The following is a 27,078-nucleotide window of genomic DNA, read 5'->3' as shown; positions in this document are numbered from 1 at the left end:
GGCTTCCCCTTTACATCGGCAGATCATCACTAGTAACACTTGTTTGTAGCGATGATCTGCTCGATGTTCGGGCAGTGCAAAGGGGCCTTTAGCCGTTGTCAGACACCGCTTATCTCCCATGAGAACAAAAGGATCAGCCATGCTGCAGTCCAATATGCCTGATTCTTCTGTCCCTCATCAGATGAGTCAGCACCATGCATACTAGATAGTTGGCCTTCCCTGCCGAAGTCAGTGGGTTCAGGCAACTGTGCACTTGTGTAAGGGCACCTTTAGTATGTACCAAAGTTTGGGATTAGAAAAGTAAGGGGCTATTCACATCATGTTTTTTTCCCACGTGTAACATATGCATTGAGAAAAAGACTACGTGTTTGCATCCTGCAGAGTCCAGAAAAAAAGATGTATGTTACTGTATGCAATTACAATGGAACTCTATGGGTAACGGATGTCACTGTACGCCTTCTGTTTAACATGTAGGTCATGTGTATGTGTTACAAAAACGCGATGTGAACACAGGCTTACAGAACTTATTCTCAGCTCAGACATCACAAATTTTTGGGTCATCTGCCTGATCCATTTTCGTCCATGGGCGGTCTCTGCTATTGCACTTTATAGTAATTCACTTGCATGGAGGTGACAGTGCCCATGGGCACAAGTGGGGGCGAGCAGCAGGCCCTTGTTTAGGACACCTAACCTTCTCTTCACTGACATACCGGGCTGCAGGTGAAAGGGTAGGGTCCTGTAATTTCCATGGAGGCATGACTACACGCATGTGGCCAACTCTCTGTTCTAAGTAGTGGACACTCCCCGGGAGTTTGGTTCTCTACAAAATATAGGGCAAAATCCTGCTTTAACAGAAAGCTCACTTCGTATGTAGATGGCCGGGTCTGCAGCGTCTGAAGATGGCACAAGGTGTTAAAAAAAAAAAAGGAGGATGTGAAGTAGCTGATACAGGGAAACATTATTACAGCCCCTCAGCCCCCGGACCCCTGCTCTCTAATGTGCATAATTAGATCAGAGCGCCGCTTTCTGCAGCTTCCATGAATCTTTAAAAGTCAGCGAGATATAGGCAAAAAATCTGTGAATACATTACAGGAGCGTCTTCATGCTGACATCCACTGGAATCCTACTGCAGACAGAAAGTTATTTCCTCAGGATTTAGTGTGTGTGTATATATATATATACATACAGCCTCCTTTCTATTCCTCTCCCCAGATATTTCTCACTCTTCCAGTTTTTATTTGTTTTTTTTTACTCTCACTTTCTGTTTCTCTTTTATTCTCTCTATTTTTCTCTCTTACCCCCTCTCTGTCCATCACTTTCACTCTCTAACCCTCTCTCTATTTTTCTCGCCGTCTCTTTATTTCTCTCATCCACTCTCTCTCTCTCATCCACTTTCCCTCATCCACATTCTCTTTCTTACCCCCTCTGTCCATCACTTTCCATCTCTCGAACCCTCTCTCTATTTTTCTCGCCGTCTCTTTATTTCTCTCATCCACACTTTCTCACTCATCCACACTCTCTCACTCATCCACACTCTCTCACTCATCCACACTCTCTCACTCATCCACACTCTCTCACTCATCCACACTCTCTCACTCATCCACACTCTCTCACTCATCAACTCTCTCTCTCACTCATCAACTCTCTCTCTCACTCATCAACTCTCTCTCACTCATCAACTCTCTCTCACTCATCCACTCTCTCTCACTCATCCACTCTCTCTCACTCATCCACTCTCTCTCACTCATCCACTCTCTCTCACTCATCCACTCTCTCTCACTCATCCACTCTCTCTCACTCATCCACTCTCTCTCACTCATCCACTCTCTCTCACTCATCCACTCTCTCTCACTCATCCACTCTCTCTCACTCATCCACTCTCTCTCACTCATCCACTCTCTCTCACTCATCCACTCTCTCTCACTCATCCACTCTCATCTTCTCTCTTTCTTTCCTCCACTCTCTCTCTTCTTCTCTCTCTTTTTTTCTTCAACTATCTCTTTCAGGAGCGTACATTAAAATCATTGGGCCCCATAGCAAGAATCTGAATTGGGCCCCCATGTCCGGATGAGCCAGATCCAGCACTACTGTTGTTGTGCTCCTATGACAGAGCAGAATACTGAACGTCACTAGCGTAGATGTGAACAAAGCCTTATACACCTCAGCTGCTGCTGGAGCTCTCTGGGTACAATGGGGCCGGCGGGCACTCCGATGACCTCCAGCAGTTCCAGACCCAGGTTGTTCTCTGCTGGAACAGTTTGCTGGAACTACTGTTGGCAGTGTAAAACAGGGGAAAATTAGTGGGCAATACATGAGAAGGGCAAACTAACAGAGAACTATAACTCCCAGCATGTCCAGGCTGTTATTATGGAACACAAGATGACATTACAGGGGTAGGCATTACCAGACTCTTATTATACAGCATCAGTGGATTTTATAAGAGGAGAGTATTGCAACTACATTTTCCTCTCAATGGCTGAGCTCTATCTCCCTGCCCTGGTGAAATGACGATGACATCATCACAGGTCCTTCTGCTGTAAAGCTACTGACTCTGTATGGCTATCCTGATCACATGCTGATGACATCGTTGAAGGTCCTTCTGCCCAGCTAGGTTTTCACAGCTAGCTATGTAAATGTGATTGGGGGTGGGGCTTTCCTGCAGGGCGGGGCCCTCTTCCTCCACAGGCCCCAAAGTAGTTGTGTGGGCTGCTTCTGTTAGGGTGGGATTACATCACGTGTTATGCCTCCGTTTAACGTACACGTTAGGAAAAAAAGAAACAAAAATGCAGCACAATGTTCTTGTATCCTGCGCAGTCTGGTATAAAAAAGTATGTTTTTTGTTTTGTTTTAAAATATAGAATAGATTTTGACAGGCACTCACTCACTTGGACATATGTGGATTCAAAATTTATTACTAGAGTATAATACAAACCATAAAAACGAATTAAAATATAGCAGCATATACTGATAGGTTAGAAGTGACTCAATCACTGTAAATTAAAACTGTAAGTAGGAACAGGCAAGATGGTCCACCTATATCAAAATCAGGGTCAGAATTCCTCAATGCATAGGAAAATGTTCACATTTAAATCAGGAGAGTGTTCACATTGAGGTTAAAAAGAGAAACCGCATGATTATGGTTTGTATACGTTAAACGGACAGGAAAAACGTGATGTGAACCCAGCCTTAGAGGTACACCACTGCTTTCTTTCTCTCATCCTCCATTTTTCTCTGGTTGGAAGATTTCCACAAAAGCCCTATACATATTAGATTCCACTGACATTGACAGCTTTCATTAAAGAGGGATTCCAATTTTTTTAAATTACCGTACATTTATTTCTTTAGAGAATAGAATATCAAACTAAATTTTCAATTATAGATTTAAAATGTTGCTTGCCGACCTGTATTATATATCCATGCAGTAGCCTCTCTCTGAAAAAGAGAAAATGGTATGGCCTGTTTTAGTTCTGGGAAGTGAATCCATAGGAGAGCTGAATAAATGTAAAAAAAAAACTGCAATACCTCCTTAATATGAATGCAGTGTGCATTGCTGTTTAAAGGGGTTGTCCGGACATACCCAGAATTTTACCCAGGCATTTCATACTCCGATGCTCTGCTTTGTCCTGTGCTAAATCCCGCAGGGCAAAGGCTTATTTAGGAGATCCGGTGACCTTCCGGGCTCTCCTTGGGGCTGCCAGGCGGAGGCTTGTAAAACGGCTAGGGCAGTGCTAAAGCCAGCCCATCAGAGCCGGTGACGTTACCGAATACACTGCTGGGCGGATGCCTCCGCCTGGCAGTGTGTTGTTGTAAATAAAAAAGGCCCTTGCCCTGCATCGGAGCGTGACATCGCTAATACCCCATACACCCCTGACAAAGCCGAAACATGTCGGGAGGAGTGTTGTCTGTCATATTTTAGGGAGGGAATAGCAGAGGGATATTTCCAGCAATTTCGCAGGGAAAGTTGATAGAGACAGTCCGAACTGTAGATAACCAACAGTGTGTCCGAAATAGGTGTAAATGTGTAGGTGCCCTGAATAGTGTGTGCATCTACCTATCTGTGTGTGTTTGTGGTAGGAGACGCACTCCTTGAGCTGACATATAATTGCTACAGGCAGTGTAAGCAGTACTCTCGGAACCAATACGTTTTACTGCCACATTGTAACAACAATCTAACAATGTGAGCAGAAAAAAACACAGTGATGGAGATACTGCATAGTTAGCCGTAATTGGGAGCATTGTTGTATCACGCGTCTCGCTTCCATAAGGCACACCAGACAAGTGAAGGCAGTGTAAACACCCATAAAATATATGGCTAGAATATATAGTTAGCTGTAAGAAAGAGTGGCAACAAATGTAGAGTTGGAGATAAAAACAAGATCACACAATTACCTCCAGTAAAATAATAAAAAAGTGGCAATGAATGTTGATCTGGAAATAAGAGCACCGCACATTTCACCTTTAAATTAGTGTTTATTAATAGTACAGTGTTACACAATGAAGCACTGACCCAGTGACCACTATCACACATTGATAATTGTCCCCTGCTACGTTTGGTTTATTTTCTGTTTTGGTTTAAAAAAAAATAATAAATAAAATATGTAGTTTTAAAATTCTGTAGTTAGGACCCCTAAAGGGATTTTATGGTCAATTGACCGCTTGTATATTTGTGGATTCATCCCGAGGGTCCCAACAAGGGCCTAAGAGTTTGGTACATGCTCCGATGGTAACATCAGGGGGGCTGCCTGGGTGAAAATATGGGTATGTCCGGGTTTAGATCTGAACCCCGGACAACCCCTTTAATAGGGTTGATTGGTTTAGGGAGAGTTCACATCTCCATTTCATTTTCCATTCTTCTGATCCGTCAGAAGAACAGAAATCTATTTGAGGCATTTCCATCAGAGATCTGTTATTTTAGACAGGAAAAAAGAACTACATGCAGTACTTTTTTTCAGTCTAAAAATCTGATCTCAGATGGAAATGTCTCAAATGCCAAATGTGCAACAGGATCCTTTTTTTTTTTTCCTGTTTGTCTGACGGGATCAGAAGAATGGAAAATGAAATATAGATGTGAACTCTCCCTTACAACACCTTCTCTTATACCCTATGAGGGCATTATTGGGTAGACAGCCCCTTCTGTAGAACCTCCATCAATTAGCCAGAGTGAAAGAGACTAGACACAGATCTTCTCTCCCCCTGGAGGACCTGACAAATCCATGCATTACGTGAACAAACCATTGATTTCAATGGGCACCATGTAATCCTTCTTTTGCCCTGTAGTGACGCTGAAGGGACATTGAACCTACACTAGCGGGCCGTCCTGTGATCAGTGGATGTTCAGGGGACGTGTCGGACAAAATGGCATTGTTACAAGTGGACATCCCACATCATGTAAACTAATAGATAAATGAATAAAGATATATGTAAATGTACACTGTGTTGTGCCTGTTCACCTATTCCTATGAATTGCCTGTACCTATCTCCACACTTCTGTTACTGTGTATTGCTATCAATTGTTCTCTTTCTGAATGCTCCTGTTTTTCCATTTGATCCAGGCTCTGGAGAGTGAGTTTGTGTCCTGTCAGCTACACCAGTGGATAGATCTGATATTTGGCTACAAGCAGCGAGGTCCAGAAGCAGTGCGTGCATTGAATGTCTTTCATTATCTGACATACGAGGGGTCTGTGAACCTGGACAGTGTCACCGATCCTGTGATACGAGAGGTATGTATTTGACATGGTGATTTCTACCTCCTCCAATAGCCCACCTTATCTCCTTCTCTGCTGAATTAGGTGGAGGAGGAGGGAGTAGTCGCTGATTGCTGAGCCCTCGTTCCTCTGGGTGCGGGTTCATACAGCGCTGGCCGATTGTGCAGTGGTCCTTTATATTCTGAGGGTGATCTTTGTGTCTCATTGGATCTATCTGCTCTAGTTAATATGTATGGACTGTAGATATGAGCCACCCTGAATCACATCACCACAACTATTTAGGACGCATGCTATCACCCACACTCAGAGGCCAATGCCATAGGAAACTGTTTGCACCAGCTTCCATTTTCAATTGAACCAGGCAAGTAATCCAATGAGGACAACAGGGGCAATATGTTGGGGAAACCCACCGATTAGCTAAGGGCTAGTTCACACAACGTTTTTTGGCTCTGTTTTGGGAGGCAGAACTTGCTTTTTTTCACACTGAAAAAAAAACTGCATGGAAAAAGAAGCAGCATGCTCTGTTTTGGAGCAGAATCCCCGCCATTGAAATGAATTGGAAGCTGAAATAAAAAAAACACCAAAAACCACACTAAAACTGCATAGAAAATTAGCACGGATTCCGCACGGACTTTTTCAGCGCGTTTTTCAAAATCAGTCGTGTTAACTGGCCCTAATGGTATCCATGTGTCCCGACACTCCCGCAACGTAAGATTTCAGGCAAAAGAAAGATTGGACATGCTGTATTTCAGAGTGCTCCGATCCTTTGTTCTCACAAGAAATAAGCCGCTGTCTGAGAATTCCTCATTAAGAGCAGATGAATGCTATGCACGGGTGATAGCTGCTGGCGGTCCCTCCCGACTGCCCCGTACACATGCACCTTTGAGTCCTCCGAGCATGCATGTGATTTATAGCCACCTTTATTTTGTACTAGCTGTGCAGTTAAAGCGGTATTCTCATCTGTCATTGCCTCTGGGACCTGCTTCTATCTCTAGAACGGACACCGCTATGGGAGTTCGGAAAATAGTCGAACCAGCAGTCCTATAGCAGTGGATAGAGAGGCGGCTGTGCATGCGCAGTGCGCACTTTATTCACCGCTATATGACTATATGAAAATAGTTAAGCGTGCTTACTTGTCTGTGCGGTGTGCTTTCCTTCATTTTTGGGGCCCCGTTCTGGAGATGGCTGTGGCTCCCGTGTCTGGGACCTGGTCCTATCTTACATTGATATGCTATATGCCATGAATGCAGCCAACTGCTCCCTGTTATCAGCTTTTTCAGGCTGGTTGGACTTGACTGCCATGTTCCTCAGTGGGATTACTGAAATACCGATCTGCCCCATGACCACCGCTTTATGTTACATACCTGCAAACATGTGCAGTTTATGTGTGTGACTCTACCAGATGTTGTTCTGCACAGCTGCCAGACTCCACCTAAGCATTCATAAAGGATACCAGGAAAATATTGCATTTCTTGGAAGGAATAAGCCTGGAATAAGTGTTATCTAGATCTTTTAAGGTGCTAAAGTTTAATATTACTATATCTATAACAATAGTCACACAGTTTCTTTTTAAAATCCTCTGTAGCATTTCTGCATAGCTGTTGTGTGCATTTGCTATGTTTCTGAAATGTTCATTTATGGGGTTTTTTATTTCTTGTATTCACCGTCGGTCGTCAGTAGGTTCCCCATATATCACCCTATCGTATATGATTATATGGCTTCATGAGAAACCAACTGCTTCTGATAATTATTGTAGTTGTAGGGATGGTCACATACAGTGCAGTGAGAGAACCTGGGCAATTATTAAAATTCAGACCATTAAAGGGTTGCCCGGATGAAGGACTCTTATGACATGTCAGTCAAGCATTGGTAGAGGTCTAGCTGCTGAGACCCTCACCAGAAAGTGATCCTATTTGCACCGGAGATACGGCAGTCAGTGTGACGCCCCTCCATGGAAATTAATGTAAGGTAGGAGAATGTATGAGAGCTCTTCCACTTGGGTTTCTCTCAGTCAGTACAGAGCCATCTCTTATATACGTGGTCTTGGACCACCTCCAGACGCCACCAAAAGGACTTCAGTTTAATTATGTTTGTAGTTGAGAAAACCCAATGAGCGTACAATTCAGAACTTTCTTGTGTGAGATTGTGAGAACGGTACTGTATATTTCATACTATGTGGCCGTATACTGTATTATCTCATTATACATTCATTATGACTCCATAATTGTACTTTTCTTTGTTAATTTATGGCAGCTCCCAACGTTTGGTTATTTGTACATATGTTATCACCCGTATAAGATGAGCTCATCCCGCTACATTGCAGTCACCCAAAATAGGATCCTACTGGATAGTAAAGTATGTAAATCTGATGTGAGAAGTCTCGGAGTGCAACAGCTGCTGGATGAGCAATGCTGAGACGTGGAAGACACTCTCGACATCCTCCATTCCCCATGATATCTGCCATCTGTTGTATGTAAAAGATGCTCTAATTTATACATTGCCAGGCTGGGGGCTGGATTGCCCTCTCACAGTCTCTATAGGCGGATATACCCCGTATAATTCTCAGGAGCGAATGTTACTACGAACACTCGTTCCCGATGATAGGCCGGTGTAAATGTGCTGGCAATCACCTGATGAGCTTGGGTGAATTTATCGTAGTACCAGCGGTCTTCTGCCCAGAGACAATGAATCTGTCATAGCTGTAGCCATCGCTTGTATGATACAGTGGAGGTGATCGCTGCATGTAAATAAAGCTCCACTCGCCTCCACTAATGAGCAGACAGTTATCGGGAAGTAATGGTCCCTTCCCAATATTTCCCAATAGGAACGCTCATTAGCGATTGTCTGGTGGCGTAAAGGTGCTGACGATTACCCAATGAACTAGCGAATCGCTCATTCGTTGGGCAATCTGATTGTTTGTGCAGACACCAAAATCATTGTTTGTCGGCGGCAGATCGTGCCGTCTAAACAGCGCTCTGCTGACGGCAAACACCAAGTCTGTATGGAAACAAGCGATGGCGTTAGTGATCACTCCTCCTAATACTGTGGAGGAGAAATGTAAATACAGCGGTCTCCTTTACTGACGAGCAGGCGATTGTCGAGAAGGAACATCTCCTTCACGTCAATCTCCTGCTAAACTGTCCTGTGGACCTTAGCTCTCTCTCTATCCCTCTGACTCTTATCTCTCTCTAACTCCCTATATCTCTGTCTCTCTCTCTAAAGGTGGATTTGGACAAGCCAATAATCGTCCAGATAATCTGCCCATCTAAATGTGCCGCCGATCACCTGATAAATGAGCAAAATGCTTGTTCATCGGGTGATCCTGTCGTTTGTGCAGGTACCACCGATCATGATTCCTGGGCAGCAGATCGTGCTCTCTAAAAAGTGATCTGCTGCCCAGAAGCAATGATTCTATATGAGGAGAAGGGTTGCCAATAACCATCCCTTGTACTCATACTGTGGAGGAGATCGCTGCTTGTAAATACAGCAGTCTCCTTCATTGAGTGAGCAGCCAACTGTCGGGAAGGAACACAATCAGTCACTATATCGTCCCATCTAAACCCACCTTAAAAAGGGACACTGACAGGCCGTTAGAGCATATAAAGTGACATATATTCTTCTATTGGTCTTAATATGCTTAATTAAACTATATCATTATCACCCCTCGCTGCCTTTCCGTTACTTATAAAAAGTGTTTTTATCAATATGCAAATTACCTTACTTTGTGCCCAAGGGGCTGTCCCTCATTCAGTGCTGTGCCCAGCCGCGCCCCAACTGCCGTCTCCTAGTGCCGCCCAGCTCATTAGTATTCACTGCACTGGGTGGCTTTTTTTTTCTTCCGACGCAGTGAAATCCCGCGCATGCCCAGTACTATCTTCTACTGGAGCTGGAGGGTGCCGGGGACCTTATCCGGCGCAGGCACCGAGAGACAAGATGAAGCTGATGCCAGGAAGATAGTACTGGGCATGCGCAGGATTTTGCCGCTTTGGGAGAAAAAAAAGCCACCCAGTGCAGTGAATACTAATGAGCTGGGCGGCACTAGGAGACGGCAGTTGGGGCGCGGCTGGGCACAGCACTGAATGAGGGACAGCCCCTTGGGCACAAAGTAAGGTAATTTGCATATTGATAAAAACACTTTTTATAAGTAACGGAAAGGCAGTGAGGGGTGATAATGGTATAGTTTAATTAAGCATATTAAGACCAGTAGAAGAATATATGTCACTTTATATGCTCTAACGGCCTGTCAGTGTCCCTTTAACTCTCTCTATCTCAAAGCAGCTGATCTGTAGGAGTGTGGGGAGTCGGACCCCCAGATATTGATTACCTATCCTGATGATAGGCCATTAGTAAGTACTGAAAAACCCCTTAAATGACAATTGTTAGTGATTGTAACATTGGTGGTTTATGCAGCATTTATCAAACATGGTTCAGTATCATTACTGCCCATATCAGGGCTGGCTTTTGATTAAAAAAAAATGACCAAGATTTACTGGGGAATTCAAGACAATTATATTTTCAGTAATTGGAATGATCTTTAACCGAGTGCCTATTAAGAGACCAAGTAGCTGCTTACACACATGGGGAGTGCGTTCTCTCCCTCCCACCAAGTGCTTCTGCCACCATAGAGAATGAAAATCCTAATGATATATCACCCTAGTGGTAGAGCGTAGGGGTGTGTGTGTGTATATATATATATATACACACAATGTGTAAGGGGGCAGCATGACTGTGCCCGAAATCTCCTATCTTATATTATGGCCGATTCTTCTAATCTCTGAGATCAGCGAAGTATATGGACTGAAGCACTAAACCTGGGACAATAGTAAGGGTCACCACCACCGCAACCTCCTCTCCTCCAGCCCGTCAAGAATTTTCCACTTTTCACTTCATCCCACTGAAGTGCTGCCTCTCCTGTTTTCACATTTTATAGAGATTCTCTGGGGTAGGGGTATAGCTGTCTCTTTGAATTGGTTCTTCACGTGTTGAGCATCCGTGCAGCACAGTCTATGGTCACGATGTATACATTGAAGTCTATAGTCACAGCCTGTCCCATAGAGTTAAATAACATCCCGCCCATTCATCCGTATAGGGATTAGTTTGGAGAGTCTGCTTACATTAGGAGTCGAGGATGTTTTCTTATGATATACTTAGAGTTTGTTATTAGTAAGAAAGATCTTTTGCTTTCTACAAAAAACATCACTCACCTCTAAAGGCTGTGTCTGGTATTGCAGCTTAGCTCCATTAAATCTCAAAAAGGTTAAGCTGTAATTGAAAAATTTAAAGGGATTTTCCGGTCTATAGATATTGATGTATAGTGATGAGCGAAGTTGTTGAAAATTCAATTTAGCTGCTTTGCGATTCTTACAAAAAAATTCACTTCATGACGAATTACTTCATCACGAAGCGCATTTCTTTGTAAGTAGTGGGTGCAATGACAGGGAGAGGCGATTGCGCTGCTGCCTGTCATTGTACCCCTCAGATGCCATGTTCATAGCTGATCGCGGCATCTGACAGTAAAACCACAGTGTAAAATTGAAAATAAAACAAATTAAATCATACTTACCTCCTCCATTTGATCGTGATGAGCTGGCCGAAATCATCTTGATTAAAGATCTAGCGCGAAATCTAGCGAGGCTCGTGATGAAGTCGGCTGGTGCTGTGACGACGTATGTCACTTCGATAAGGAATTCTTGCAAGATCTTCAGTCAAGATGGCGGCCGAAGGTAAGTATGGTTTTGTTTATTTTTTACCGCCATTGAGGGAAAATTGATTCGCTACTATGAAGCACGAGGAAATTCTTCTTCGCGCTGAAACAAATTTTCCCTGAAATTCGGATCGAAGTCCACATTCGCTCAACACGATTACTTATGCTTACGGTAGGTCATCAGTGTTAGATCGCTGGGGGTCTGACACCCTGCTGGCTGCACCACAGCCTAAAGGGGACAGATTGGAAGCAGAAAGTTCTGTACACTGTGTAGTTTCCGGTGCTGGTGTTCTGAAACTTGCCTCCTATTGACTTGAAGGTGAGCTGAGCTGCAGTACCCCAGCACGGCCACCACGCGGTGTATGGAGCATGTAGTAACTGGCACAGCTGATCGGTAGCGATGCCGACCCCCACCTATCTGATATTGATGACTTATCGAGATGATAGGCCATAAATATCTGTAACCTGAAGAACGGAACAGTATATGACATAAATATACTAATTTGATCAATTTAACTTAAATAAACCCCTTTCTGACAGTATCTCATGTTTTACTGCTTTACTATTTTCTCTTGCTTTTTCTATATAAGGATATAGTATTATTTTAGTGCTTTTTCAGTATGTGGGTTGGTGGGCCTCGCAAAGTAAATGCCATATCATAGGCAATAACTAGTAAGTGCTGTCTTGTATATCATGCTTTCCTATTATATCTATTGAAGCATAGATTTCCATTCATTCTTATGAAGTTTAGCTTTTCTCGTGACATTTTTTTGTGCAGGTGTGTAGATAGCGTTAGTCGTATGTGTAATGAAACGCACATTATAACCAATGCTGAAATGTGAAGAGACGCTGGAGGGTATTGATTCATTCTTGGTTGACAGGTGAAATCATGGCTGCACGACTAAGCACGGCAATTATAGTATTAAAATATCAGAAGGTCAGAGGAACAGATAATATTCTTCCCTGTGTCAGATTAAAAATTGACACTCTTTGACAGCACGGGATCCCTGGCTGAGAAAATTATGACAGCCTAACTCATATTGCAGTTGTAATTTATAATGAACTTTACAATGACTGCCTTGTCCTGTGGTGAAACATGACAGAACACTCCGGATACAAAGCCGCTATCTCTTTCTAATATGTAAACATCAATTATATGGAGTATTAGATATTAGATATTATTTGGAATTGTCTTTACCACAATAGGGACATCATAATCCTGTCACATTTTCTGTAGGCAGATCTGCTGTGTAATGGTAAAGAATGCTGTTCCAGCCCATTAGACCGCACTGGTATAACTGGTTTCAAAGGGAATGGTTTATTTAAAGGCTATGTACACCTTTGGGGGCAATTCTTTTTATTATTGCATTGTATTCATTTTGAGCTAAAAAACATTTTTTCAATTGGTCTTTATTAAAAAATGTCAACACCTTTCAGGTTTGAGATTCTCTTATTAGCAGGCTCTGGTTTGCGCTGTGTCCTGTCAAGTAACTCAGCTGATGGCTCATGTGAAGCATATCTCTAATTCCTGACAGCTTATTTAAAGGGGTTATCCGAGACTAGAAAATGACCCCCATATGCCCGGGCCCCTCGCACTGAATATACTTACCTGACTCCCAGCTTCCTGCGCCGCTCATGGTCCTCGCTGCAGCTGCTTCTCCCTGTGTGAGGATGAAAACATCTGGTGGTGGTGGGGGGGGGGGCAGCCAATGGCAGGCGGTGTAACCGGGACGAGCCTGCCTAGTGACACCCCCGATGCTAGGGATGCTCGTCTCCGCCTGCCATTTCCATTTGCTGTTCCCACCCCGGAGGGGAGAAGCTGCGGCGGCGGTGCGGGAACCAGGAGCAGCGCGGGGAGCCAGGTAATTATATTCAGTGTCAGGGGCCCGGGCATATGGGGGACATTTTTTGTCTCGGATAACCCCTTTAAGCTATATTCTCATAGTAAGATAGGAATTAAGCTACAGTGAGTCTTTATAAGTGTTTATGAGCAGTTCATAGACAAGGGTTTACATTGTCGAGAGGACGGCTCAAAGTGAAAGTAAGATGCTCAGACTAAAACTTAAAGATGTTATCCAATGTCTAAAACATGACCCCAGTGCTCGGGCCCCTCATATAGAGTATACTTACCCTGATCCCCGCAGTGCCACCGCTGCATCTCCTCGCGATTCTAAGGAGGCTCATCCACATTTGGATAACCCCTTTAACTATTTATGACAGAAAATGCCGAAGATTTTTAATAAAGACCAAATGAAAAAATTATTTTTTAGACCAAAATGAGTAGAATGCAATTATTTAAAAAATTGCCTCCGAAGGTGTTGATAGCATTTAAAGAATGTGTGTAAGTGTTTCAGATCCTCATAGTGACAGTAACCTCCCAAATAGCCTAGTAGTGGCGGATTATGGTTCCTAATTGTATCTTTTTTTCCAAGGTTCTCAAAATTGTTATAGGAATCTTTGTCAATGATCCAGCTACAAATATATCAATGATCAGTACAGAGATCTGTCTATCTTTTCATAACTCGGACTATAACATGGGGGGAATCAGGATGAGCTGAACAGATTTATATATAATTCTGTGGGAAAAGATTCAGTAAACGTGTAATTTATTCAATTTAATTCATTCCAACTCTGGTTTTAGGAGTCCAGTGGGTGGTCCTACTCAGTGATTGACAGCGTCCCACTGGACTCCTTAAAAAAAAAAAAAAGAGCAGATTTATTGAATAAATCATATATTAATCTGCTTGGCTCCTCCAGCTCTAGAACATGCTGCCCACAGATCAGACTCCATGTTCCATGTCAAAGGTTTCCTTTAAAGGCATTGGCCTGTTTCCTGTATTGATAACCTATCTTAAGGATGGGTAATCAATATCAGATAAGCGGGGGTCTGACTCCCAGTACCCCTGCCTGTCAGCTGTTTGAAGAGAACACAGCGCTGCTGCGAGTTCTGTGTTCTCTTCACTGTTTCCCTACTCACTGTCAATTTCACAGCGCCTGTGCAGTGTGATTACAGCTCCTCCGTCCCTATTCATATCAATGGAAAAGAACAGTTCCACTCCGTCTGCTCCTTCTCATAGAAGTGAATGGGGATGGAGGAGCTGTAATTACACCTGCTTGTCATTGCAATGTCGACAGTGAGCAAGTAAACAGTGAAAGAAGGTAGTGCTCGTATGAGCTCTGTGTTCTCTTCAAACATCTGATCGGCAGTGGTGCCAGGAGTCAGACCCTCACCGATCTGATATTGATGACCTATCCGAAGGATAGGTTATCAATACAGAGAACTGGCCAACCCCTTTAATAGAAAATGGAATTGTTATTCACACCATTGGTATAATCAGAACATCTGTATAATCGCTTTATTTTTAATACATGTACATACTTGAGAGGCACTGTACTGATAAAAAATGATGCACAGTAGGTAAGTGAATCTGTCACGGGGTGGAGGGGGTTAGGGATGTGAAAGGAAGTGTAATCGGACACCAGCAATATTCCTTGGCATACGTATGATATTATTAGTAGTAATAAGAGACTCCTTAATGTAAAGGGTGTGATTATGGTCTCATAGTAACCAGAATTTGTCATTGTTGGGGCAGTGATAGACTGCAGCAGACATTTTTTTGCACTGGAGAGCTCCCGGTAAAGTCCTCCTCTGGGGACAGGGAATGATCTAGTTAGGTGGGAATCGTTTCATAACATGTTACTTATATGAAATCTGATGAGCTGACATTCAGCCTGCAGGAATGCATGAAGCACTTATTATAATTGCTTTAGCATATATATACAGTACAGACCAAAAGTTTGGACACACCTTCTCATTCCATGAGTTTTCTTTATTTTCATGACTATGAAAATTGTAGATTCACACTGAAGGCATCAAAACTATGAATTAACACATGTGGAATTATATACATAACAAACAAGTGTGAAACAACTGAAAATATGTCATATTCTAGGTACTTGAAGCTCATTAAGAGAATGCCAAGAGTGTGCAAAGCAGTAATCAAAGCAAAAGGTGGCTACTTTGAAGAACCTAGAATATGACATATTTTCAGTTGTTTCACACTTGTTTGTTATGTATATAATTCCACATGTGTTAATTCATAGTTTTGATGCCTTCAGTGTGAATCTACAATTTTCATAGTCATGAAAATAAAGAAAACTCTTTGAATGAGGTGTGTCCAAACTTTTGGTCTGTACTGTGTATATATATATATATATATATATATATATATACACACACATACATTAGAATATCTTTAACTTGACACTTAAAAGGACTTGTCTCCTTTTTTCACATGTCTGCTTTAGTAACTACTTGCATCCCTTTGTAATAACAACTCTGGAGCATCTCTTCTTATGATTTTGTTGTGGCGTTCCTCTATTATTCCTGCTGGAAGTTAAGAATGATTTAATAGCACTTTGCAATGTAGGTCCAGATGGGTGTTACCAATTGGCTTGTGTCCCTGCACAGTCTGATACTGGCAGTACTGATTGCATTATGTCAGACTGTGCAGGGACACCCCCCATTTGGACCTTCATTTCAAACTGCTAGTAATTCATTCATAGCATCTTATCAAATAACTGTTATAACCCTATTACAAAAAAAATATAAAGAAAAAACATCTCTTGGGCCATCTTGTGCTGCTACCTACTGACCTGTCTCTAATCTCCCCTTTCTCTCTAAACTCCTGAAACATCTGGACTACTGTCGCCTAATAAGTGTTACCTCTCTGCCAGTTCTCTCCTTGACCCTTTACATTCTAGCTTTCATACTCTACAGAAACTGCCCTTACCAAAGTGTCTAATGACCTCCTGACAGCGACAAGGAATGACCACTACTCTCTACTGATTCTTCTGGATCTCTCTGCATCATTTGACACTGTAGACCACAAACTCCTCCTCGCCATGCTCCACTCTATTGGCCTTAAGGACATTGTGCTCTCCTGGTTTTCTTCTTTCTTCTCTTTGTCCGCTCTTTCAGTGTATCATTCACTGCCTCTACTTCTTCCTCTTCCTTTGCAGTTGGAGTTCCTCAGTCCTTGATTCTCTCCTCTTTTCTGTCTATCCAGTCCCTATCAGACAGACCATCAGCAGATTTTGGTTTTCAGTACCATGCCCACTGTCGTATTTGACTCCGATCTTTCCTTTGCCACCCATATCAATCACTGACACGGTCATGTCATCTACTTCTCAAGAACATCTCCAGAATCTGCCCTTTTCTCACAATTGAAACGGGCAAAACTATAGTTGTTGCTTTGATCCATTCTCGTCTAACTCATGACTAATTGGTCTTGATCTCACTAATCACTCCCCCTTCAGTATGACCTAAATGCAGCAGCCAGGCTCATTTATCGTTGCACTGATGCCTCTAGCCTGTACCAGTCACTTCACTAGTTGCCCATCCACCACACAATACAGTTCAAACTTCTCAGCCACAAAGCTCTACACATTCCCCTCCCCCCCCCCCCCCCCCCCGTACATATCCCTCATTTGTCTACCACCGTACTCATGCTCTCCATTCTGCCAATGATCTAAGTCTAACATCCTCCATAATCCGAATCTCTCAATCCCGTCTTCGAGTCTTTTCTCGAGCTGCATCCCCCCGGCTTCATTCTTCATAACTGAACGCCATCGTCTGACAGTAATCCCCACACTCGGTGCACTAGCTCACGCAGCTCCGCCTGCACTGCTCTATCTAGTAGGCTAGATGGCTGGACCACTTTAGAGAAAAAACTATTTTACCATTTGCCACTCCTTTCCTCATAGATTGTAAGCTCTTGCGAGCAGGACCCTCACGTCTAATGTTTCAATTGTATATTAGTCTTTAATTCTATGGCGTCTGTTTTGATTTGTACATGTACCCTCTGAAAAGTAAAGCGTTGCAGAATATGGGATTTTATGTTTTAGAAGGAAAAGGGTTATTCTTTGTCTAATATAAGGACTAGAGATGATCGAACTTCTGTTTTAAGTTCGGCGTCTAAAGTTCGGCTTCTGGTTAGCGGAGGATCCCGATATGGATTCCGAATTCCGTTGTGGTCCGTGGTAGCGGAATCAATAATGGCCATTATTGATTCCGCTACCACGGACCACAACGGAATTCGGAATCCATATCGGGATCCTCCGCTAACCGGAAGCCGAACTTTAGACGCCGAACTTAAAACAGAAGTTCGCTCATCTCTAATAAGGACTAAAAAGTTTCCAAAATACTTACTGTACAAATTCTGCAAAGGTTTCAAGACCTCTGCTTGCAGTCATTCAATAGGAACATTTATTCTCTACCCCCGCAGCTCTGATAACTGTACTGTAATAAACCATGCACCGGTGAGTCCATCACATGCCCATATCCACTGAAAGTAGTCAATTGAAGGACAGCAAAGATCTTGTTGACCGTGAGGAATGTCTACAGGAATTATAGTGTATTGGAAATTAACTTAAAAACAAGACTCCTAGGAGAGACGGTGAGAGTCCTGCTTGCCTTGCCCACACACAACCTTCTGTACACTCAGACGTCCTGATCCAAATCCTATGAACCTATATATCACAGAGGTCAGCTTCTCTCCCTCTAACAGGGTAGCAGAAATCGCCTGACAGCTTCACGGTAAATACTGCGGCAAGCTGTGTGCTATAATCACACCTTTTTAGTTGTCATTGCCAAGTGTGAAGTCCCATTTTTGCGATGTGTATTCTTCTTGTCGTGTGTTCTTAACTGTTACTTTTCTCATTCCTCAAGATTCCTGAAGCCTACTTTATAAGAGACCCCCAAACATTCCTCCTTACTGGGGATTTTGTTAAGGTATCTGTGCACTGTTGGTGATGTGGGCACATATGATTAAAATGTTCACGTGTGTTCTCGGAGAGTCTGAGACATCTCTCCGGTCTTTAGCTGCATGTCACCACAGGTTAACATTCAAAGATAACCCAGATCCTATCATAAAATGGTTATTTGGTTAAGTGAAGCATGCTCAAGAGAAAGCAAAGCTTGTCTACAAAAATACTAACACTTGGATGAGTCTGCAGCCCGGGAGAAAAGCACCGGTGAATTTTTCTGGACTTCTTTCATGGCTGACTTGGGATGTGCTTGCATTGTCAAATAGTGTGTTGACCTATCTCTTTGATGCATATTGATTATGACAATCACTCCTCTCTCCCTGCAGGCCATGGAGGCACAGATACAGAATTTTGGACAGACGCCATCTCAGTTGCTTATTGAGCCACATCCGCCTCGGAGCTCAGCCATGCACCTGGTGAGATATAACGGCATGTAGGGAAATTGTGTGTTGTTTTTTTTTTTCTCCAGTTAGAAATGGGCCTGGTATTTTTGAAAAATGAGGGTACATTCAAGGAGATAGTGAGTACATGGATGAACATATATTCCAAAGCCACTCCAAAGTTTTTTCCACATCGTGTCCTTATTCATATTCAATTTTAGGATTAGGAGAGAGGAAAAAGATATTAAATTGTGGGGGCCTGACACATGGCTTAACCCCTTAACAGACTCATGAATATTGCAAAAAACCCTACTGAACATGTCACTACTTTATTCTAGATTCTGCATTTATGTCTCAAATTATTATAGTTTGCGCACAACTCAGGTGACTTAAAGGGGTCGTCCTGGATAATTGAAAGTCTTGGACATCTCCTACAATTGCTTAAAATAATAAAAACCCTTGATATATTCACCCTTTTCTCTGCAGTGCTGGTTTGGTACTCCTGCCACTGTTTACAAACAGCAGCGGTGACGTTTGGGATGTGGCACGTGACCCCTGCAGCTAAGCCACTGTCCTCTTCTTCAGGCTGCTGAAGGCAGCGGTTGCATTTTAAGCAATTGTACGGTTATCTGATATTTTTAATTGTCTTCTACAGTCCCTTTAAGTGCATTTTAACCCTTTTGATGACATACCTACAGTAATTTTGGTCTTAAAGAGGATGTCCCAAGCTCCCTCAGCAATGTGTTGTACCGACAGAAATTGCACAGCAAACTGTGCTGTTTTTGAGTTAGAGGAAACAGCAGTGCATGGGAGCTACGGAAACAATGTAGTGTAGCAAACTATGCGGTCTCCAAATTAGGGAAACACAGGCATTGACCAAAAAGAGTAAGATGCAATAATTCAAAAAAATGTCCCCAAAGGAGTCCATAGCCTTCATGTATAAAGATTAAAGGTTGTGTTCTAGTTTTATCTTACTTAAAGGGGTTATCCAATGTCTAACAAATTCCCTCCAATGCCCAGGTCCCTCATATAGATTACACTTCCTGGCACCCGCGTCACTTCTGATCCCCGCACGGCCACCGCTGAATCTCCCAGTTGCACAGATCAAAACATCTGGCGACAGGGAGAAGCAACTAATAGCAGACGGTGACGAGCCTTCCTAGCATCGCGGATGACGCTAGGGAGGTTCGTCCCTGTCGCGGCCTGCTACATGTTTAGATCCACGCGATGTTGAGATGCAGAGGTGGCTGTGTGGGGATCAGGAGCGAGTTAAATCTCAGTTAATCTGCTATAGACTTGACCCCAGCTCCAAGTGGCCCTGTTCTATATACAGATTCATGGGAAGGGGGGGGGGGGGGGGGCAGGAGGCTTTTCCAGATCATCTAAGCAGCAGGGAACAGAAGGTTATAGAAGAGGCAGTGATCCAATAGGTCTCTGCATGAGTCCAATGCCGAATATGGATTCCTAGCATATTTCATGTAATAGTTTGTCAGTTTGGCTTGTAAATTTTGTGTATGTCTCCCTGTAAATCTACAAAGCTGACATTACTTATCTTGTATTGATCCCAAGTTATAGGCTGTGTTATACTCCTGAGCTGTATTCACATTTCTTATTGTTATTCAAGCTTGGCCAGAGACACCCCAAACCACTTAACTCAGCTCCGATAACGGAATTAGTTTTCCTACATCAGACGACAATCACCATAACAAATTCTCTACAGACATTGAACCAGCAAGGAACGATGGAAGATTTCCGCTCTGAGGTCAACAGAATTGTAAATACAGCTCTGGACTAGAATACAAGCTGTGACTCAGGATCAGTAGATATTGTTTCTTATCCTTAGAAATTATGCTGTCTGCCCTATTATTTTCTTGCTCTAACTTTTGTCTTAATGGCATATTCTTTCTCCTTCCCCCTCCACAGTGTTTCCTTCCACAGAGTCCTCTCATGTTCAAAGACCAGATGCAGCAGGACGTCATTATGGTGTTGAAATTTCCATCCAACTCCCCAGTGACACATGTTGCAGCAAATACACTGCCCCATCTAACTATCCCTGCCGTGGTGACTGTCACTTGCAGCAGGCTTTTTGCAGTGAATAGGTGGCACAACACTGTGGGTAAGTTGTGACCTTATCCGCTGTAGGCCAATTATTTGAATTGCATTACAAGTGTGTCATATAAGATTTAGGATGCATGAAGACTTCTCCCAGGCATCAGAGCTTGTGTTTAGAGGGAACATAGAATAATAACATGTACACACTAGTAGCGGCACATAATTGCTGCCGAACATGTCTGCCAGTAGTGTTCCTTCCATCACATGTTATCATTGTAGGAGTCACCATTTGTAAGTACTAAGTATAAGGGAACTTAAAGTGGCACAGAGCATTCAAATTTTTTTGCAGTAATCAATAGTACAATGTGTGTGCATGAAGAATAGTGCTAATGCCATTATATCACTTTTATCTGGCATTCTTTAGCAGTTTTCCTCTGTGCTTGCTGAATATCTAGTTTGCAGTGCTCTTAGACATGGTAGGTATAGATTAGCTGACATCCACTGCTCACACAGAAAGTAGAGGAAAATCCATCCTTCAACTGTCTCACAGTCACTCAGCAGCCGCAGAATAATGGAGGGCTTAACAGAGAAGTACTGACCTATGTAGCTGTCCAGTCTGTCTTTGTCTGTGCATGTGTCCTTAGCTACTCCTCACTCTTTCCCCCTCCCCTCTCCATAGACTTGAACTGACATATGTAAAATGATCCCCCTACAGAGATGATCATAACTAGGCCGAAAAAAGGCATTTTTCAAAATGAAAAGCAATTAGCAAGGGTCCGGTTGGGGGGTAAAAAGCTGATAACAAGAGAACTAGATAAAGTATTTCTCACTGATAAAACATATTATAAAGTTTCTTGTAGTCGCTTGTACTATTGATTTATGCAAAGTAGCTTGAAATTTTATTAACAATATTGTGCAAGTCTGCCTAGCAATCAGCTGATCTTTAGGGCCTGGCATTTTTGTTGTTGGGGAAACCTGCCATGCGTATGCCTTAAAAGGGTTGTTCACCCGTGGGGGCCTCTTGAGTAGACTGGCTCCAGTGGTGACACATCTCCCATATGTTGTGTCACTGGGTCACGTGACCCATGAGAGAACCGTCACTACTGCAGCCAGCCAGATGTTGACGTGGGAAGACTTGAGAGCTGCAGCGGTCCAGGAACAGCAAAGGAGCAGGAATCCAGGCGAAGGGGGATCAGGTAAATATGATTCCCTCTGCACGTCCAGCCCCCAGGGGTGAATAACCCCTTTAATAAGAGAGTGTCCTTGTGAGACAACTCCTTCAAGTTCTGTGCATTTTCCCCCATTTTCCTCAGTTAATAGGTTTTTATATAATCATATTTCTGCGGTGCAGCAAGAAATTTCACATTCTCTGTAGCCCTGCGGTTCACAATTAGATCTCAGTTTAGGCAATAAGATATACATCATATTATATACATTAGTAGACTCCAGGCTTCCTTACCAGGTTATTTTACAGTTGTGTCCATTCTGTACGTAGCCTAATATGACAAGCAGCTTGGGTAGTGTTGGTGTCTGCTGGCTTATCTTGCCTTGCTACCATTAGCATTTGGGGAATTGAGTTCCCTTTGGGTAAGTGTCTTGTTACTTCAACGTGTGCTTGGTTATGTAGGCTCTTCCTTCACAGTAGGTATCTGGCACGTTGCATTCCTCAGAGACTTTTGAAGAACCACAGAGAAACAAGGAACAGCTTGTCAGTTCTTCTCAATACACTTTACTGAAAGCGTGAAATACATTTCTTCTGAAGAGTATGGACTGGGAATCCGAATGAAGTAGTTACCTATCCCGTACTATGTATGCTGCACTGCAGGACAGATGGCTCTGATTTATAGGTGTCCTTTCTAACTTCTGTTGGCTAGCAGAAATGAAGCAGTGGTCTAATCATAATCTGATTCCATGCAGGTCTGAGAGGAGCACCAGGTTACTCACTGGACCAAGCCCACCATCTTCCTATTGAGATGGACTCTCTGATTGGTATGTATCATAAGGGTTACTGACAATAGCAATACGACTTTTAAACATGTATAAGACAGCACTGATTCCACTTGAACATCTCCATGTTGGTAAAAGGCACAGCTCCATCAAAATCTTTCTTAGGTCTACCTGGGAGGGGGAGAATTGGAGAAGATGAGCAATCTCCACCACCAATTGTCAGTGGTGTAATCCTGTGTTATCTGTCTATAATAAAGGTGTTACTTTGGTAATGGTAATCCTGCCTTATGATGTAATGAGATGACTGCTGACCCCACCCCAGTGTACACAGTCCTAGTTAGGGCTCACGCACACAAATGTTTTTGTCCGCATTCAGTCCGCGGTTTTTGCAGATTGGATGCAGACCCATTCACTGCAATGGAGGAGCAAAAGATGCCGTGTGCTGTCCACATCCGTATGTTCATTCCACAGCACCTGATAAAAAAAATAGAACATGTCCTATTCGTGTCCGTATAACGGGCAAGGATAGTACAGTTCTATGGAGGGCCGGACGTTCTGTTTTGCGGGGGCACAAAAACGGCAATAGCCGTGTGCATGAGCCCTTATACAGAGATGTCTGCAGAATAGGAAGTGCCAGCCTATTCGGGTGTTCAGTGACCAGTATAAAAAACTGCAAGATTGGTAGTATATGTAGAATCATGCGAGTCCGTGTATTCGGTTTATTGCCACAGTGTGTAGTCATCAATATATTCATGTTTCTGGAAGGAATAAGGGAGGGGTGGCACAACAAGGAGGTCTAAAAAACAAAAACATGCTCCAGAAATGTTATATTATGGATAATACAAGTATTAAAGGGGTTTTCTGGCAGATACCTGGCATCCCCACTCCCCATAAATCATAGAGATGGGAAGCTGCTGGCTCCGGAAACTATACAGTGGGCAGAGCCCCATGCAGAAGTCTCCATCCAGTGTGTAGTGGCCGCGGCAGGGATTCAAGTGAATGGGAACCGAGCTGCAGTCCGGCAGCGCACAGAGATGATCGATCTGGGTCCAGAAAACCCCTTTAACTAAAACATGTCCGGAGCTGTGACATCTCCTATGAGTATTGAAGAAATAATGATGTCATTTTCCAACAGCCAATAATTCCGGAGTTAACAAACGCCAAATCACTGACCTCGTGGATCAGAGCATTCAGATTAATGCGCACTGTTTCGTGGTCACAGCAGATAATCGCTACATCCTCATCTGTGGCTTCTGGGACAAAAGCTTCAGGGTATACTCATCGGAAACAGGTAGAAGTGACATCCTTACCATTTGTCTCTACAAGTGCAGTTATGTATCTTTGTTCTGCTTTGTTCCTGTACGGCGCCATCTCCAATGTTTCTGAATGTAGCTGAGCTCTACGCCATCCGCAGCTTCAGTCTGATGGCCGCTACATGGCAATGTTTCAGCCTCGGGGTTAATCTGAATTTCTATGCACAAATATCTATTTCAGATTTTTTTTATTTATTTTTTTCTAGGAAAACTAACACAAATTGTGTTTGGTCACTGGGATGTTGTCACCTGTCTGGCCAGATCAGAATCCTACATCGGTGGTGATTGTTACATCGTGTCAGGCTCACGTGACGCAACGCTGCTTCTCTGGTACTGGAGCGGGAGACATCATATTATTGGAGACAATCCAAATAATAGTAAGTGCCCTAGTACTGGTATGTACGGTACATTGATTGCTTGCTGACCCTGTCTCCTTGCCCTGCTACATGGTGCACGCTCAATGGCAATTTTAAGAGAAATTCTACATGCAGATATAGGTAAGAACCCAAAATAGTGATGAAGCCCATTAGCAGGTTATACGCTTCACGTGAGGTCCTTTGCTGTGGGACCGCATGAGCGGTTTTGTGATTGCACCCCAATAGTGTGCGAGAACCTCGGTCAGTATGGAGAATTACAGTAAAGACCATGAGGATCTACTCTGTTATGTTTGCTATGGACTGACACTCACCCTTTAGGTTGGTCCAATTGGTAAAGGCTGGCTACCACCAATCATAGCTGATCATAGGCATGAGTAATTTTTTTACCTAAAGGCTTGTCTCATGAAAAATATTCTTCATTTTTTTTAAACCAGCACCTGGATCTGAATACTTTTGTAAATACAAATTTAGTATAGCCAGTGAGTCATTCACTGAAATCTATATGGCGCCACCTGCTGTTTGCTCTTTTTCTAATTTCTCTGTCCTGCTCACTGAGATGGAAGCACACGCTTAGTTCCATCCTTCAACTGCCTCCAGCTGCAGCAGAAAGGACACGTCCCCTGAGAGAGTGCACGCCTCCTAAGCCTTGAAATAAATCTGACTGTGGATATCTCTGGATCCATGTGCGGTACAGGGCTGGTTTTACGTTAAAAAGAGGTTGTCATGTACTTAATGATATTGGATTTTCATTTTTACATTAATCATGGGATAACCCTTTTAATTGTCTAAAGGCATCTGTCGCTCAGAAAACCGCTAACATCGCTACATAGCTGACAGCGAATGAATTTTCGACATCTTCCTTCTTGCATTACAGAAAAAAATCTAATGTTAATAATTTACACTCCATTTTTCTAATGAGAAATCAAGTGTCCACTGGACGTTTATCAACCAGGGAAATGTCTTGGGTTCTTGGCTGTAAATATCCCCCTCTCCCTCTGTTCTTGGTTCACCTTTCTAGTGGTGTCCTCTCCGCCCCGACTGCACTGCACATAAGAGTGGAAAGGTTGGGGGATGTTTACAGCCAGGAGCCCAGGACACTTACCTGGTTGTCATTAACATATGGCGCAATTCATTAAAACTTGATTTTCTCTGTTAAAGGATAACTGTCTAATTTAAATTTTCATATATGTAGTTACGAATAACATGATATTCCAGAATCAGTTACTATTAGACTGACTTACCCCATATTTAATAAGATTCAGCCCTTAGCAACCAGTCTTCATAAAACTGCAATTTCACTATTCAGTTAAGATGGCCGCCACTGACCTCACCCTGAGGCTAATCCCGCCTGCCCTCACTAGCCAGTAACAATAGCCCCCCAAAAGTCTCAGTAACCAGAGCCCTCCCCCCTAAAGGGTTAATCTCCTGCAGCACAAAGGGGTCCTCTTACCACATGTTGCTTTCATGTATACACTGAGCAGATGGCAGATCTCCCTTCCCTGGTCTGCGCTGCACCAACTCTGCATCCTCCAGCTCTGCTGAGTGAGGGAGCGTCTGCCAAGCGCAGGGACAGGGAGAAGTGCACACAGCCCAGGCACTGTTATCAGCTGCTGGGGAGGACCTGGCTTTAATCATTTACTTACAGTCCCTGGCTGTCAGTAATGTGACCTTGTACGCTGCGTGCTTCTGCGTGCTCCGTCCTTCAACAGATAGACGGACCATGCCTAGCAACCCTATTTTAAAAATGTGGGGGATTCAGTCAGCACAACCCTGTATGCAGGTGCACATCGCTATGGCGAAATACATATACAAACGCAAAATACAAATGCAATAGCACTCTGCAACCAGCACTCTGCCCTGCCTCCATGCTGGATGCTGAATGAGGCATTGGTGTACATTTTGGCCAAAGCGTAATAAGCCACTCACCACGTCAAGGTCGCCTCTATGAGTGGTCCCTAACACTAGTTCCTACCTATTTGTGGGCCATGACAGCCACACAAAGTCCAGGGAGTGCAGGTACAGCAAGCAACCCTATTTTAAGCACAGGTAAAAGTAGGCAGTACAGGGAACAAAAATGTGGAATTAAGGGGTAATTGAATACACAGTGAAAAGTTGAAATAGGGCCACCAAGGTGATATTAATCACCACAATCCAATACTCCAAAAAAAATAAAAAATACGACAGTTATACTTTAAGCTAGACGTATGATCAGCAAAATGGGGAGGCTGAAAATTCTTTCCCTGTCACCTGTGTAGTGATTTTAGCACTTTAGGGGGCCAAAACTGCCGACCGATTCCCTTTAAGAGACTGATTTTTGGCTGCCATGTTGGATTATTATAATTTTTTTTAACACAGTCATTTATTGTACAAATGGGCAGTTGCTGGCCACCTGGACATAGCAGCTGAGTATGATTTTGAAATGTATTCTGTCTTCAGAGTGTCATAACAGCTGTACCTGACCATTTTGGTTGGAAATTTTTGCTGTGGTACCAGAATGGCAAACATATCACCGATCCGTCATACATTGGGTACACATTTTTATCTTATGGCTATGGTCAGTTTGAAGCATATAAATGGTATGTCTTAAAGTGGTTGTCCTCCTTTCTAGAGCAGGGAAGTCTCCTGGTAAGGACCTTTATCTATCAGGCTACTTTCACACTAGCGGTTTCAATTCCGCTATTGAGATCCGTCATAGGATCTCAATAGTGGAAGAAAACGCTTCAGTTTTGTCCTCATTCATTGTAAATGGAGACAGAACTGAACGAAACGGAG

The 27,078-nt window shown here is 43.2% G+C and overlaps 1 protein-coding gene across 10 annotated transcripts in view; it reads left to right on the top strand.

Annotated features, from left to right (window-relative positions):
• NBEA (neurobeachin) overlaps nucleotides 1-27,078 on the top strand; it is a 630,876-nt gene that overhangs the window by 574,815 nt on the left and 28,983 nt on the right. For 6 of the 10 annotated variants that reach the window (XM_040426125.1, XM_040426123.1, XM_040426122.1 and 3 more), the window contains 7 exons: nucleotides 5,553-5,720; nucleotides 18,140-18,202; nucleotides 18,564-18,653; nucleotides 20,541-20,733; nucleotides 22,587-22,658; nucleotides 23,752-23,907; nucleotides 24,136-24,306. In XM_040426125.1, the coding sequence (XP_040282059.1) occupies nucleotides 5,553-5,720; nucleotides 18,140-18,202; nucleotides 18,564-18,653; nucleotides 20,541-20,733; nucleotides 22,587-22,658; nucleotides 23,752-23,907; nucleotides 24,136-24,306 (913 nt within the window). The remainder of the gene's footprint in view (nucleotides 1-5,552; nucleotides 5,721-18,139; nucleotides 18,203-18,563; nucleotides 18,654-20,540; nucleotides 20,734-22,586; nucleotides 22,659-23,751; nucleotides 23,908-24,135; nucleotides 24,307-27,078) is intronic. The other 4 variants (XM_040426128.1, XM_040426127.1, XM_040426126.1 and 1 more) reach the window with 1 other exon arrangement.

This window comes from Bufo bufo, chromosome 3 (genome assembly GCF_905171765.1).
Source record: "Bufo bufo chromosome 3, aBufBuf1.1, whole genome shotgun sequence".
NCBI classification, from domain to species: domain Eukaryota; kingdom Metazoa; phylum Chordata; class Amphibia; order Anura; family Bufonidae; genus Bufo; species Bufo bufo.
This window is presented reverse-complemented; position numbering and strand designations above follow the sequence as displayed.